At 54.8% G+C, this 14,965-nt stretch overlaps 8 protein-coding genes across 8 annotated transcripts; 4 read left to right on the forward strand and 4 right to left on the reverse strand.

Moving 5' to 3' along the window:
• Window positions 1-505: 505 nt before the first annotated feature.
• PHYSODRAFT_513471 (hypothetical protein) lies at window positions 506-754 on the reverse strand (the record flags this gene model as incomplete). The annotated part of the gene is made up of 1 exon (XM_009533243.1): window positions 506-754. A coding segment is annotated over one exon (249 nt), but the record flags the coding sequence as incomplete, so codon positions are not given.
• Window positions 755-3,792: 3,038 nt separating this feature from the next.
• PHYSODRAFT_403088 (hypothetical protein) lies at window positions 3,793-4,785 on the forward strand (the record flags this gene model as incomplete). The annotated part of the gene is made up of 2 exons (XM_009533244.1): window positions 3,793-4,077; window positions 4,171-4,785. Coding segments are annotated over 2 exons (900 nt in total), but the record flags the coding sequence as incomplete, so codon positions are not given.
• Window positions 4,786-4,815: 30 nt separating this feature from the next.
• On the forward strand, window positions 4,816-5,574 carry PHYSODRAFT_387176 (hypothetical protein; the record flags this gene model as incomplete). The annotated part of the gene is made up of 2 exons (XM_009533245.1): window positions 4,816-5,037; window positions 5,446-5,574. Coding segments are annotated over 2 exons (351 nt in total), but the record flags the coding sequence as incomplete, so codon positions are not given.
• Window positions 5,575-7,760: 2,186 nt separating this feature from the next.
• PHYSODRAFT_510538 (hypothetical protein) lies at window positions 7,761-8,609 on the reverse strand (the record flags this gene model as incomplete). The annotated part of the gene is made up of 2 exons (XM_009533246.1): window positions 7,761-8,109; window positions 8,419-8,609. The coding sequence occupies 2 exons, from the start codon at window positions 8,607-8,609 to the stop codon at window positions 7,761-7,763; spliced, it is 540 nt and encodes a 179-aa protein (XP_009531541.1).
• A 581-nt stretch (window positions 8,610-9,190) lies between these two features.
• On the forward strand, window positions 9,191-9,376 carry PHYSODRAFT_403395 (hypothetical protein; the record flags this gene model as incomplete). Its single annotated transcript, XM_009533247.1, has 1 exon — window positions 9,191-9,376. A coding segment is annotated over one exon (186 nt), but the record flags the coding sequence as incomplete, so codon positions are not given.
• A 429-nt stretch (window positions 9,377-9,805) lies between these two features.
• Window positions 9,806-11,311, reverse strand: PHYSODRAFT_513204 (hypothetical protein; the record flags this gene model as incomplete). Its single annotated transcript, XM_009533248.1, has 2 exons — window positions 9,806-10,895; window positions 11,019-11,311. 2 exons carry the CDS (start codon window positions 11,309-11,311, stop codon window positions 9,806-9,808), a joined length of 1,383 nt encoding a protein of 460 aa, XP_009531543.1.
• Window positions 11,312-12,483: 1,172 nt separating this feature from the next.
• PHYSODRAFT_286743 (hypothetical protein) lies at window positions 12,484-13,038 on the forward strand. Its single transcript, XM_009533249.1, has one exon. The coding sequence runs from the start codon at window positions 12,562-12,564 to the stop codon at window positions 12,952-12,954; it is 393 nt and encodes a 130-aa protein (XP_009531544.1). The 5' UTR covers window positions 12,484-12,561; the 3' UTR covers window positions 12,955-13,038.
• A 274-nt stretch (window positions 13,039-13,312) lies between these two features.
• PHYSODRAFT_562505 (hypothetical protein) lies at window positions 13,313-14,767 on the reverse strand (the record flags this gene model as incomplete). Its single annotated transcript, XM_009533250.1, has 2 exons — window positions 14,513-14,767; window positions 13,313-14,424 (listed from the first exon to the last, which is right to left on the reverse strand). Exons 1-2 carry the CDS (start codon window positions 14,745-14,747, stop codon window positions 13,313-13,315), a joined length of 1,347 nt encoding a protein of 448 aa, XP_009531545.1. The 5' UTR covers window positions 14,748-14,767.
• Window positions 14,768-14,965: the final 198 nt, after the last annotated feature.

A 14,965-nucleotide genomic window follows, 5' to 3' on the forward strand; every position in this document is an offset into this window, starting at 1 on the left:
GTAGAGCGTAGTATAGCATGATGAAAAAGTGTAGTATACGCGCATAGTTTTGTGCATCAAGGCAATAATAAAGGGTTGGGAAGGGTCCTTGGCTATACAGCATGAGCACAAAGAGACCGAGATCTGACTACCATCGCGACTCCACACGATAGCCACCGCTTGCTTGCCTGCTCAGGACCGTACAATTTCTCGTGTACAGACGCGATCTCGCTGCAAAGGATCTCGACCGCGTTGAGTCCAACCGCGCTTGTTCGCAGCGCGTTTAGCGTCCAACCAGCTTGCAGGGCACAAAACGAGACGGCATTCTATCCTGATCCAAGCTCGTGCGCCTTCTAAGGTAACTCTCACCAACCGACAAGGTTATTGTATTTTATCTTAGAGCAGCAGAGGTCGGAACATCCGCTGTGCACGGATACCGCGAGACACTTGGGATCTACATGAAATAGCACCGCAGCTTTCAGGGCTGCGTGTTTCTTTGTTTGAACCTTTCAGGTTCGCTCACAGTTTAGCTCGTATGGGGCGCCACGGAAGTGACCTGCAGTGTGTTAGTCCACGGTTGCGAGAAGATGACGACGTCGTAGTCGGATATGGCGCACTGGCGGTCCACGCTCGGGCCGAGGCCGCTCGCGTCGTTCACAGCGCATCCAGCCACTTGGAACTTGTAGTTGGTGCCGGCCACAGTCTGCGTCCACAGTCCTTCGACGGCGATGAGGCAGATTGCTGCGGTCACGCCCGGTGCGTAGTAGCTCGCGTTGCTGGGTCAATAGCTGCACGTCCGCGTCGGCCACGGGGGCCTCTTTCCACGTACCGACCATCGTTTGAGCTGGCACAGCAGTCAGGAGGGCAGCACCAATGGCTGCGGGCGCGCGGAGGTAGACCATGGTTGGTGGTAGAGTTGGTAAAGTAAGCTGCTTGGAGCGTTAGACTGGAACTTGGAAAGTGAGCCTTGTCTTGGTTGATATCTGCCGTCGACACTCTACTATACCACCGTGGCTCCTCTCAAGCTGCGGCCATGTGGGCTGCTCGCCTGCAGGTGTTCAGGTGGAAATGCGCACGCCACGATGCCACGGCTCGCTCTTCGCTGCACGGTGGTTTTTTTCGGGTGCGCCAGCCAGCAGGGTCATCATGTGGCGAGGTAGTGCCGGCTTCAGATAGGTGGACACACGTTTTGGTAGGTGGCCCAGTTTGGATTCATAAAGCAGGTGGGGCATTGATGTTATTCTGGTCAGCCAGCAACAGCATTGAGCTTGATCTAACGTGCATGCTGCTGGACGTACATGAAACAGGTGCATTCGTGCACGGATTCTTCTGCACGAGGGCAGGTTCGAACGATCTAAGCGCTGGGGCCTGGTTACTTGTAGTTTTTGTTTTGTTTTGAATTGAGGATCATTAATAATGATTCATTATTGGCACTTAACTAATACGATCGCTAGCGACTACTAAAGACTGTGGTTACTAGTAGTGGGAACCAGATTTTGCTGCCAGTGGCAGGTCTTGTCCGTTGGGAAACTACAAGTATACCTCCGAACGCAGACACTCAGACACTGTTAGTGGGTAAGCTCTACATCATCTTATTGTTGTCGTTTTCATTTAACATCACCTTGGCCGAATTACCTGGACGGCACAGTCACTGATGATCTCAAGATCCGACGCAGTTTGGCTTCCGGTCGCACCTAAGCTTTCAAGATGGATTCAGGCGCCATGGCTATTGCTATAACACGAAGATCAGACGGCGACCTCCGGCATTGGCGGGATGCATATTTCACTGGAGGGGCTGAAGAGCCTGACGCGGACGCCGAGTAAGGAAGACGCGACGGAGGCGATACGCAAAGTAGGAGCCCCAACCTGAAGGTGACGATTAGCATTTGCGGGGCCGGTCGTTGGAGTCGTTAGGAAAAACTAAGTGACAACAATGTACCTCAATTAAAAAAAATAGAGCACGAAGATCAAACATCTTCTTCTTGTCCTTATAGGAAAGCGCAAGTTCGTAGCGAGTGTGTTCCGGTTCATCTGATCCAGGCGACTACTTAAGTATACTGATTCACCGTAAATCCGCGATTGTAATGCAACCTGAACTTCGGTCTGGAGCAGAGCGCGTGGACGGTCTGCAAGCTGAATTGCTGAATGAATACTGTTGTGTACATGACCCCTCAAAATCAGATTCAGTAACTCTCTTTGTTTAACAGGAGATCCCGCTAAGAAGGGAACAAAAAGAGCCCAAAACGGTGAAAGTCGAAAAAAAAACTAATTGCGGTTTTAGTGAAGCATGCATGCAACTGGTATCGTTCGCCAGTTCGCTATCTCAAACTAAACACTATGCTAATCTAATGTAAGCTATCTGTACTATCTGGCAACCACAGGCGCTGCACCAACGCGCCTCGAGTGATTGCCGTGTGCTCTGTGAACCGATTTTCAAAAAATTGAAACACGGTTCAAGAGCGGGGCAGCTTCCCCCCACCTTCCCTCCCACCAGGTTGTATCAACCGTTGATCGCGAAGTCGGTCATCCTGCCAACGTCCTTGGAAAGCAGTGACTTCACGTCCGTGTTAGCGCCCATCGCGCTGATCACGTCGATCAGCACCCTTAAGGGCCTGCAACGCTCTCTTACCTTAGCTATGTAACGCTGCTGCGCAGCTCGCGAGTTCTACTCTAATTTTCCGAGCGGGGCGGATTGAATCGATGGCAAACCGCCGGCGAATCGCCAGAGCACTTGGGTTGACTATGGTCGCCCGGCTATGCCCCCTTGACACCTACTAAGTACGGATTGGGCTTGACATGCGGTCACAGAACCATTGTTTGTTGGCCGGCGATTCGGCAAATGACTTGATGTTTGTATAGGTCGGTTGGACAGGTGCCCCAAAACCGACCCGATTCGGCAAATTTGGCCGGAATTCACAATACCATGTACCAAATTGAAATGTCTACAAATGCGTAATCTCTACAAATGACTTCAAACAGAGTTACTACCAGGGCGCTTGCTACATGCACTGCATTGCCAAAGCAAGATAGAGCACCTCAATGCAGAAGGTATACTGCTCGTTTAAAGTTGAAAGCATTCACGTGCCCAAATGGCGTTGAAACCCGACTAATTCCGCATTATGTGTTTTTCTGTGTTCCCTCTTAGCGGGACCTTCTGTTAAGGGAGAAAACCAAATTTCGTCTAGGGGTAAATCCTGATCCATCGTTTTGCCATCGAAGTGCTGAGAGTGGAGCCGATGAGAGGTCAAATAGTGTGAGATATCTGGGTGACGGCTTGCCTAATCGTCAAGCACTGCGCGAGGCCTACCACACGGAGCGATGTAATATAAGATTCCAACTCGGTTGCCGTCTTTCTTTGCGATTAGCGACTTCCATGTGCATGGCGTGAAAGCTCTCACGGGCCTACGGCCCAGTCTTACATCTCCCCGCAACCGCGGGACGATATTGGGACGAATTCGGTTATTGTAGGATAAGGAAGCTTTCTCCCAACTTGGCATTCCTTGCGCTTCTCTGTCATTGCATCTATCCAATCAGGACAAGTTCTTCAATGAATTTAGCCAATCACGATCGATTCGTGTGTATCCCAACATTTTCCCATTTATTTTGGGAATTTACAGTCTTGCTAGAATAATGTCCAATACAAAAGTTAAGTGTAAATGTTGCATTACTCATAGCTGTGCCTCGTCTGCTTTCTCTCCTCTCCCATTTGAAAAGATGCAGCGGGCGCCGAGAGGGCTTGACATCCCACAAGGGACAGCAGGACAGGAGGCAGCGGCGATGAAGTGCTTCAGCGAATTCTTAGCTCTTGCTAACATGAATGAGGAGTCAATTGCTAGTATTGCGAATTCGCTGTCTATACCTGATGCTCTACCAAGTCAAAACTTTTACTCTTTGCTAACCGCCTTCTCCATTTTCTTGCAAACTAAGCCAAGAGCTCGAGGAGGCCGTCTTGCTAAGGCTACTGCTGTGGGCTATATGTCCCAAGTTGTAAACCTGCTCCGAGAGCGGTACCCTCTGTACTTGTCAGACAGCAAGCGAATTGCGAAAATACGCGACAAAATGGGTTCAACTATTGAGGAGCGAAATTTGCTAGCTGGCGTGCAGACTGGTGAAGCTCCAGGCTGCACGCGCATCGACTTGCGTGTTCTGGTGCAGGAAACTGCGATTAAGGGGGTTGGCTCAGGTGATAAGAGTTTGCATGACGCTGCTGTACTAACGTTAATGTGGCACATGTTTGGTCGAGCGATCGATACCTGTTTTGCTAGGAAGAGCCAGCTATCTATGGCGGCATTGGGGGAGCTCTTTCTGCATCTAGCTCGAATCAAGACTTCGGTGGTTCAAGGCATCTCAATTTACAAGGCCGCGACTCACTGGGAGCAGTGTATGCTGCACGGCCTCGGAATGCTGTTCGTCGGAGCGTCGGAGCCTTCCAGCCATGTATTCCCGCTAATGCCGCACGCGGCGGCATCGGATTTGCCAGGGGAGAAGACCTATAGCCAAGACGAAGCTATACTCTACTGGGAGAACCTTGAAAAGAAAGCTGAACCAAGGAACGAGCCACCAACAAAGCGCGTGAGAGGAAGGCCCAACGTGTCCAAGTATATTAACGACGTCATCACCATGGTCTGCGAACGCCAAGCCCAAGCCTATGCCCCGCTGCCCCCGACGCTCACCGCAGGGCTGAGCAGCCACTCCTTGCGCCACGGCTCCGCAGCGTATGCAAACGCCTCACTGCAGCTTGCGATCCAGTGGATCTCGACCCGGGGAGCTTGGCTGCTAGACTCGCTCACGAAGGCGTTCGCGTACGTGGGTACCACGACACGCGAGGACCAGAGTGTCGGCAAAGTCCTCGCTGGATACCGAGACCCGCACCTGCCATGCGTCACGCCCACGATTGCCACCTTGAGCGAGCTTCTTCCTGCGCTCGAGTACGCCCAGCTGCTAACCCTGCGCGGCCAGCTCATCAAGAACGTCAGCGGCTTCACGGACACCACGCTCAACGTCGACGCCTTTGTCCTGGATGCGGCGCTCGCGTCCCTGCTCATCCATCTTGACGACGTCGCGACGGCAGTCCAGCAGGAGCAGGCTGCCACAGGCTTCACATCGCATTACCTGTACCGCTTCCACGAAGCTCTGGACGCAACCAACGTAGCGCTGGGAGCTCGGCTCTCGCTGGACACGTGCATTGGTTGGGATCGGCAGCTTCGCACGGCTTGGCAAACGGAGAACTTCGGGCAGCTGGGTGAGCGCAGCAATGGAAACACCACCATACTTGCCGCAGCCGTCACCCAGATGCTATCGTCCATCACAGCAATGCAGCGCACACTTCAGAAGCTCGTCGCGGTCCACGAGAGCAAGTCCGCCAGCGCTGACGGTCCTGCTCCTTGTCGCTGTGCTGGCCAGGCCCCGCAGGCGAGCACTGACACCGTCGTTGAAGCGCACTCTCTTGCTGGCTGCTTCTACAAGTGGTACACACTGGAGCTGTGGCACACGGCAACCCAAAAGAAACAACAGTTTGTTCGCGCTGACCTCAAGGCAGGTGTCAACATCATGATCATAGCAGCAGGGCGAGAGGTAGACGTACCAACGGCGCCACTGGACCGGGACGGCGTCGCGTATCGGCTGTGGAAGCAGCGTGTCTGGACGCTAGCGGAAGACTTGGACAAGAAGGTCAACGCTGCGCTTGGGAGTATCGACGGTAAAGGCCGATCCAAAACCGCTTGATCGCTACGGAAGCGCTGGAGAAAGCCGCGCATTGACCACCGCTCTGCGTACGACGCGCTCTGCTCAGCATTTATCACCCGCAAAGCGAACGGTGGCATCGTCGACCGCTGCACACGAGCTAGTCACCAATGGAAGCAAAAAGACTTGGAGTCGTAGGATCACGCAGCTTGTATTAACGCTTAATACATTCCTATTCATACAACATGGATAATCGAATTCAAGGCGCAAATGCACCCGTCATCGCCATCCCACAACTTAAACACAGCGCATGGATTCCCGTCAGTCCCGATACAAAGTCATACACCATAGAAAAACGCTCACATACCGTCAGCGAGCGCGCACGACCTCGTGCTTGGCCGACAGCTACCGAAACCGGCAGCATAACGCCAGCCCTGCCGGGTTTTGTAGCTGCTTTCGACGGGTCCTTGCGTGAGGCGCGTGGGGCGCGCCTGGGGGCACTCGAGTCTGGGATGACCGGCGGGGGCGGCGTGCGGCACGCTCGGAGCGCGCTGTTGTGTTGGAGATGCGGGGCGGAAAGTGTGAAGGCGGAGAAGGCTGCGCAGCCTGCCAAAAATAAAACCTTAAGGTTTTTTCTTGGCTTTGGAGCCGATAAACCAGTCCATACTTTGTTGAAGTCATTTGGAATCTCACTTATGATTGGCTCTCCTCATTGGGAGCGGCGTTTGGGACCTGGTCGATTACTGCCAGGACCTCCGGCACCCTGGCAGTGTGTTAGAGATGCAGTCCGCTACATTTGCCTTTCAATTTATGTATCCCGCGGCCCGTGCCACACAACATCCCAGCGGGACAAGAAGGGGTGTCGTCCCTAAAGCGTCCCGCTTCGACCCGCAATTGGTCATCCCGCATCCCCCGAGATACAAGACTGGGCCGTAGTCGATTGAGGAAACCCTCTACATTGCTTAGATCGATCCCCAGCAAATCTTCGGCTCTGTCAGGAATCAGACAAGTCTCGAGGGGGTCGACGGGGGCAGACCAGTAAAAAGCTTCATAGGGGATTTGTTCCTGAGCGAAGCCACAGGTGTTTGGTTCAAATTCGCTTGAACGACGGGCAACAGGTACTCCCAACTGCGTGTATCGAGACGCTGCTCCAGTAACAAAGCACACACGACTTGTAGTTACGTTATGCCCCGATTGATTCTCTCCACGGTACCATCGGTCCATGGCGTGTACACCGGTACAAAACTCTGCAGTCCGCGCAATCTTGTCGCGAGTTCCGCCATCACTGCACTGCGGAAATGGCTACCATTGTCAATGGCCCGTTTGGTTGGAAGACCGAATCGCTTGTGCCAATCCCGAATTGCGACCACAGCCACATCGCTCGTAGGTGAATCACATGCAACTAACTCCCAATAATGAGTGAGCTCATCTTTCAGAACCAACACAACATGGAGGTGCCGTACCCTTCTCCCATCTCCCATCGTGAGGTAGTACAGGTGAAGCACTTCGTTTCTCTTCGTGGCAGTCTCGGTCTCCGACCACGGACGCCGGATCAGCTTGCCACCCTTGATGTGCTTACACAAGAGGCACTGGTTCACGAAGCGAGAGACAACTGCAGCCAAATTCGAAACGGAGAAATGTTTCTCGAGCTGGGTGGTCGTGGCATCAATGCCGCGGTGCGCCTGCATTCCACAATAAGCCACCACGAGAATGCAAACTAGCAGGTGCTTCGCCTGCTTGGGGATCCACAACTTCGCGTTCTCGTAGGCCAGTACGATCATCAGCATTTTGTGGCCTCGGGCGCTGATAGCTAGACTGCGCCGCCTGGACAGCGTCCACTGAGGGTCATTCAAACGCTTCATCCTGCAAGGGCCTCAGCACGCTCAGCTCTCGCTGTCCTCGGGTCAGGACTGCCTTCGCCTTCACCACCGTCTCGATGTCCTCTCTGACGGGCCATCATGAGACCATGTCAGCCCAGTGGTTATCTTCGCCGTTGACATGGGCAATAGTGTAGCGGCTCCCTGCGAGAGTCATGACCCAGCACTGGAGTTTCGCACGCACGTGCTTCTTCATGTCGGTACTTGGACAGAAAATTTGGATTAGGTTCGCATGATCAGTGTAAATGCGGAAGCCCAGCGATCGCTGCAGCAAGTTTCCAGCTCGGACACAGCATACACCACCGGATACGCTTCCTTTTCCACCACCGACCACTGCAACTGCGAGGCCTTAAATGAACCACCCTTGCACACCAGCAATTCGTGGCTCTGTTCATGCACCGGGATCCCCTCCTTCCAGTTATTGACTTGAGTTAAGATCACGGCCCAGTCACGGTCCGAGGCATCCGTGCTGTCGTTGCCCAGGTCTCCACAGAACAGGCGGAAGTCATTGTCCGGCCAGTCCTCGAGCGTGGGGTCCTCCCAAATCTGTCCACCCGCAAGACGCAGGTGCCTCTTCTGCTTCTTCCCGGCTCCGTCGCGTCCTTGAGGACCCGCCGCGATACTGGCCGCCGTCCTCTTGGGGTCGTACTCGTACACACTCTGCTGCCTGTTCATCATCTCCTGCTCCTCCATGGGCAGCACGCAGCCTGTCTCCATGTCCACTCGAGGCTGCATCGGTCTGTACGTCGCGCCCGGCCTGGACGCAGCAGTGGCAGCTGCATGTTAGGCAAACCACAGCTTCATCATCAGGGGACATCAGCTTTGAACTCGCCAGACGCTTCAAGAAGCATTGATACGCTGCAGCTTCATCTCCACCCACAAGATACTCACACAGGCAGCATGGCGCTTGCGACGGCTGTGGTCCTTCATGGCTTCGTCAAACTTGGCTTGTAGGGGAGCCACTGCTCTGCCATAATCTACCACATAATCCCGACGCCAGTTAGTGCTGCGGCTCAGCAGTATTATCCGGCAAAGGAAGCGAGACCAGCGCCTCCACTCGAGCTGGATCATGCGTCACTCCTCGTCCATCGGTATTTTTTCCGCATCAGGAGACTGCTTCCTGGTAGAGAGTGTTCTTCTTCAAGTTTAGCTTCAGGTTGAGCTCTCGCAGCCTCGCAAAGAACACTCTCAAAACCTCCAGGTACTCTTCATGAGAAGCAGTATACAAGACGACATCATCGACGTACACAGGCAAATGGTCGTTGATTAGATCCGCAAACGCAGTCTGCATAGTCGACTGGAAATGCATGGCTGAGTCGACGGCACCTTGAGGGACACAAGTAGGTGTGAACACACCTTCGCCCGTCTGAAAACTGAACGGCTTACGGCTGTTCTCGTGGACCGGAAGCTGCCAAAGTCCTTGAACATGTCAAACTTGCCCAAGCCTTCGCCCCCTTCACACACTGAGCGACTACAGCCAGGTTCGGCACACTTGCAGCGATCAGGACAATCCTGCTGTTGCAGCGACGGTAATCACAGGTGATGCGGAATTCTTCTCCATCCGCCTTCGGGACTGGGACAACAGCACTCGACCAGCGACTGGCATTGTTCTGGAAGACGTAGCCGCGCTCAGCAAGCTCGTGACGTAGTTGCTTGTAGCCGCGCATTTGGCGCGGCGAGGCCCTCCCAAGGCTGCTCACTTGCGAGATATTTACGCGCAATGCAGAACTATCGCGGACCAGCTTCAGATCACGTCCTGGACGCATCACCTCCGCCACTTCAATAAGACGGCTGACAAATTGGCGAACCTCGCGATGGATACCAAACGCAGCATCCAGGTACTTGACACAGACATCGAGCACCTTACCCCGACCTGGTCGTCCGTGACAGCACTACTCACGAGCGATGTATCACAATGGATTGAAACCCATCTAGACCCGGATGAAGACGGTAGACGGTCGAACTCACTAGGCAACTCTGCGGAGGATGCATGTGCTAGCACCTTCAACGGTAGTTAGCAAGCTGACAGAAGATGTGTAGGCTTCTGACAGACGGACATTGGCTTAGTCGTTAGATTTCCTAAATGACTGTAATGTACCTCACCAAAAACTAACTAAACTAATGAAATGGATTGCTCGATTATAGCAGTTCTACCTCAAATCAACAGCACAATTAAAACTTCAATTGACCCAACGCATTGATTTTTTTAACAACAGCAAACAGGTTCACCTCACGCCACATGAACGAAATAGACTGCTAATATCCTTCTAGCAGTTGGTGGCCTTCTCCAGCAGCATGCGGACGTTCTGGTAGCTCAAACCAACGTCCGTGACCAAGCTCAGATCCGGCCGTGCCTTGGGCAGCCAGAGGAAGTCCGGGTGATCCGTCTTCGACTCGCCCACCCACTCACCGCCGAGAACGTTGTAGTCGTTGTCGAGCTCGAGCAGGTACGTGTACTTTTTGCCCGTCATGTACCTCGAGGCGCGACCCGAGGACACCAGTCCACCGTCTTCGAACGTCTCGATCATCCACGAAACCTTGCTCTCAACATACATGATGCGCTGAGCCGCGCTGTTGAACGGGTACTGGGAGACCCCAAAGTACTGGTTGGCAGCGTCGGTAGGCGTCATTTCCGTCTGACTGAGAACTTTGTAGCTGTACACAGGCTGGTTCCAGACCTCAGCGCCGGCCGACACGTCCACCACTACCGAAGTACCGAAGCGTCCGATAATGTTGGCAAGCGCGACGTGCATGAAGCCTGGACCCATGTCACGACGGGAAGAGTCCGTGTATCGGCCGTACTCGTCCGTGGTGTCCTTCGAGTCGGGTCCGTAGAACCTGGCGCCTGTGAAGACCGTGGCGATGTTCGCTCCATCGTAGATCTCCGAGATCAGAGCCTTGATGTCCATGGGCTGGAAGGTCACGCCGTTGTGCTGGACAGCGCAGTTTGGTTCAGGCTCAAGCAGAGCAGCGGGCGCCCAGGCGTGGCAGATACCAAACCACGTCGGAATGCAGTAGCCCTCGTATTGCCCCTCACGACGACTGCAGACACTCCCGTCCTTCTGGCCGGCGCAGTCCCAGTTCGTGGAGCACTTGGGTCGGTCGGACATTGACATGACACCCGTGGACTTGGACACGGCCGTCATGAGCGTGTCCGGGTCGATCCCAAAGGCGCTGGCGTACTTCTCTGTCGCGCTGGGTTCGGTGTGAGACGCCCACCGGTAGTTGATACCGTCCAGGTAGATCGCCCAGTAGCTGCTGGGCCATGGCTGCGTGTGGAACGCCGCATTTGAAGCCAAGTTGTTGACGTTCAGCTCCAATCGAGAGCCGAAGTGGTTCTCGAGCTTCTGGATGTCGCTCGTGGTCTGCTCCAGCTTTCGCTCGCTGCTAGGCGCCATGACGGATCCATTGCCCACGGGGGTGGTCACCACCGTCGTCTGCTTGCTCGACTGCTGCTTGGTCGAGGTGTTGGACTGTGACTTGGTGCTCGTAGTTGTTTTGCCATTACTGTCGGTCGTGGTAGAGGTGCTCGTGCTCTGGTGCGTCGACGTGCTGCGGTTGAACGTCATGACGGTGTACTCGTGCACTTCGTAAGTGAGTTTGGTCAGGTCAGTGCCCGGAGCAATGCCACCGAAGGCGGGACTGGTGTGCGAGAGCGACGTCGCGCTGGACACGATGGTCACCGGGTTGTTGGCGAACGGCGTTGCATCAGCTCCATGGCTCGCCAAAGCTGCGGCGCTAGCAGTGAGGGTGAAGTACCAAGTCGGCCTCATGATTCCGTGGGCAACTGCGGTGGCGTGGGCGAGTTACAAAATGACAAGCGTAGAGTAGAGTCTTGTAGGTCATCGTGGTGCTCATGTTGCCTCGGACAGGAAGCGAAGAAACCCTCTTTTAGTGTTCGCCAGATGCTGGTTAGAGCGGGTAGAGCTCTACACCAAGCGGTACACTCGTCTAGCAACAGCAACAGCAACAGCATCAAGTATTGATTAAGTGGATATTTCCGTGCCAGCCAGCTACAGTATGTTGACGGACAAGCTGCGCTGGAGAGAGAGCTGCCAGACGCGCGCCTTTGTGGACCAGAACGAAAATTACCGTGTGGGGCGGGGGGTGTTTGTCCTCTGCGGGAGCCGGAGGTTTACCATCACCAGTGGGCACGTCGTATGCCTCCAAATGGCCGCTCGTCGTAGTATCCAGCAGCTTATAAAGCCTCTCCTCTGCCTTCTGACATCTTTATCAGAGATCGCTCATGGACCATCGAAAGCACGGACAGCAGGCCGTCCTAAGACGAATACGCGAGCGGAATACCGCCATCTTACAACGCTAGAAGCCCCCGACTCGAAAGGCTGAAGAGCGGAGGCACGACACAAAGCTTTCGGTGTACATGTATCTGGTATTCAGTGAATGCCATTCACAGCTGCGTCGGATACCGATGCAAAGGCGGACTGTACGGCAACTTGAGGCAATTTTTGCGCTGCAACCTCAGCTTCCGCAGCCATCCTGTCTGGGTGGGTGCAACTCGTAACAAGCAGATAAATCCCGTTTGTCTCGCTTGGGTGTGAACCACCATTGGCCGCGCTCCTTGAAGCCGGTCACTCGAGTGAGACTTGCAGCTCCGTCGTGTCGATCATTTCGGCGTTGCTGCGGGACAGCTGTGGACAGCCGAGCCTCTGTCGGTCCACCATGACGGTCATCGGCATACAACCCCCAAGTCACTTGCTTGGACCCGTTTCGACAGCTGGGGGGTGACCAATTCGTATGCAATCGCTTCAACACCACAACGCTCGACTCGAAAGCCAGGAAATGCAGACAGAAATGCACACACACACACCCGTTGGCTGGTTGTTTGCTTTCGATGGAGAAGATGGGCAGAGTCCGCGCTGTGCGCATGGCGAGCACGCGAAAATTCGGTCTCCGCCGCCGTTCACTCTCCAACTCTCACGCTTGAGACCACCCGCCAGGCTTAGCAGCTCGGATATTCCTCCTCCTCCTCCACCGTCACCGGTCCACCCGTTCCTCCATCGGCATGGCTTTCGTTCGCTCTTCTGTTGCTCTCCTCGCCGGTCTGGCGCTCGCCGCTGCTTCGACGGCCCAAGGCGCCACGATTCTCGGCGGCTACGCGCAGAAGAACGCGACCAGCGATGACACCGACCTCCTGGTCAAGGCGGCAGGCAACGCCAGCACGTACGACGAGAAGGTGACCGCTCGCGTCTGCCTCATCGCCGTTGAAGGCCTCCAGACGCAGACGGTGGCCGGCACCAACTACAAGTTCCAGGTCGCGGGCTGCCCCGTGCAGTCCGATGGCGAGTTGGGCGCCTGCAAGGACCGCAACTGCGACTACTCGAGCTACAACATCGTGATCTTCTCTCAGCCGTGGACCAACACGCTCGAGGTGACGTCTATTACGCCCGCGGAATAAATCTTTCAGGCCACAGTCCGCCGCACCCAAGAATATAAGCCCCATTGGCGATCTGAATACAATCGATTGATCGATTCGCAATACATTGCCTGGAACTGTTCCCAATGAATAAATACCTCAAGTAAATCAAGGGCTTGACGCGTAGTTAACATCGCGATTCGAGCCGGCTTCTTTGGTTGCCGGTCAAAACGAAAGCAGGCCCCCCAATTTGCCTCCGGCCAGTCTCACGTTGTGAGTTTGGTTTACAAGGTTTGCTTTGGGAGTAACATTCCTCAACGCTTTTGTCTAATGGTGCATTTCGGTGTTCTTTTGCACTCTATTCGAGTCCAAGCAGCATTATCCTACTACGTATGTAGACTCAGCAGCAGCATTTCTTCTTCTTCTTCCCGCTGTGCGTGTCTTTTGACGGCTCGCGTAGCTCGTCCTCGCTGTCACTGCTCTTCTTTTTCCTCTTGTGCGAGCTGGACGACGACGACGACTTCCAGCTACTGGGCTCTTTGCTGTACATGACGTACTTGTCCTTTTGGTTGAGCTCCGTCGCCAAGGCTGCCAGTTCCGGGTTGTGAGTTTCGAGCTTCTTCAGCCACTTGACCGTCATGCGCTTGCGGCCGCTACGCGTCTTGCGCCACACGGCGGGGAAGTTCTGCGAGCTGCAGTAGTTCTGCGTGACAGCCACGGTGTCGTCCACGTTAAACACTGCGTGCCACCAGCCTCCAGGGATATAGACCGTCTCCCCGGGATATTGCATAAACTCGATGCACTGCAGAGTCTCCGGCGGACTGGCGCGCTTCAGGCGAGGCAGTAGATCCATGAAGTAGTTGACAGCCTCGTCGTCTTCGTTCCCACGAACGTGTTTCTTGCCGTTGACAAGGTTCTTGGGAAGGTGCGGCGGAAACAGCACCCAACGCTTGCGCCCTACGAGCAGCGTGTTCCACGCACTCGTACCAAGCGGGTCCAAATGCAGCGTAGTTCCTGAACGCTTGGGTCCGACGAGGAACCAGCGGTACGGCGGTCGTCGGTCCTCTCCAACAAGCGAAAACAGGTCCTCGGGAAAGTATTTCGGGACTTTGTAGTCGTCGAGCAGGGGCTTGGTGTCCTTGTGGTCGTCAAAAGTGCTATCGAAGATATACAGGGGACTATCATCCGTCTGGTGGTTCAAGTACGTCATAAAGTACTTGAACTTCATGCGGATGGTCTTGCCATTATCGTCCTCACCGCATTTGAGCATCACGCGCTTGTAATTCTTGCGCAGCTTCTTGAGCGACCAGTGCTTCACAGCGCCCCATCCTTCAGCCTCCGGGATGCCGTCAATTACCACTGGCACCTCCGGAAGCTCGTACTCGTCAATGAACCTTTTCACACTCAGTTCGCTGCAGTGCTCGCGCTTAATGGGGTTGGACTCGTCCAGCGGCAAGTCGCACACATTGGATCCCGCGAACCCTTCGCGGTTCCAAGCCTCCGGGTCGATGTCTAGCAGCCGCGACAAGCGTAGCAGCAACGGTTAGCTCTGAGTAAAAATGCAAACGTCCATCACACAGTTCCGTGATGGTGTACCAACCTGATCGGTGCTTCTTCTTGGCGCTGTAGACTGCGCGCTCCACCTTCGGAGGGTAAACGGGGGCAGGGACGGGAGGGAAACGCGGGCCCTTGGAGGTGGTGCACACGTCCGAGTCCTCACCGTCGGAACTGGACGAAGACGAGGAAGAGGAGGACGACGAGGAGTCCGACGAGTCCGAGGACGACGACGTGACCGACGGAGAGCGGCGGAACTTCTTCTTGCTGTGCATGGCCATGGCTGCCAGTGGCGGTTGAGACAGCGAGACGACTGGAACTGGGACGCTGGGCTCTTAGCGGCAGGCAGAGGCACAGACACGCGCAGGACGCTTGCAATTCTGGTCTGACGTCGACTCAGACGCAATGCGCCACACCACAACCACACAAACTGAAGGGTCGAGGTGGCGCGAATGTGTTCCCAGTAAACTTCCTGTACAAGAACTCTGCTCCTTCTACA

The sequence above is a fragment of the Phytophthora sojae genome (assembly GCF_000149755.1).
Source record: "Phytophthora sojae unplaced genomic scaffold PHYSOscaffold_6, whole genome shotgun sequence".
NCBI lineage: Eukaryota > Oomycota > Peronosporomycetes > Peronosporales > Peronosporaceae > Phytophthora > Phytophthora sojae.

Bases quoted from the DNA above. Each gene is read 5' to 3' on its own strand.
- PHYSODRAFT_286743 (XM_009533249.1), top strand. From the start codon at position 12,562: ATGGCTTTCGTTCGCTCTTCTGTTGCTCTCCTCGCCGGTCTGGCGCTC.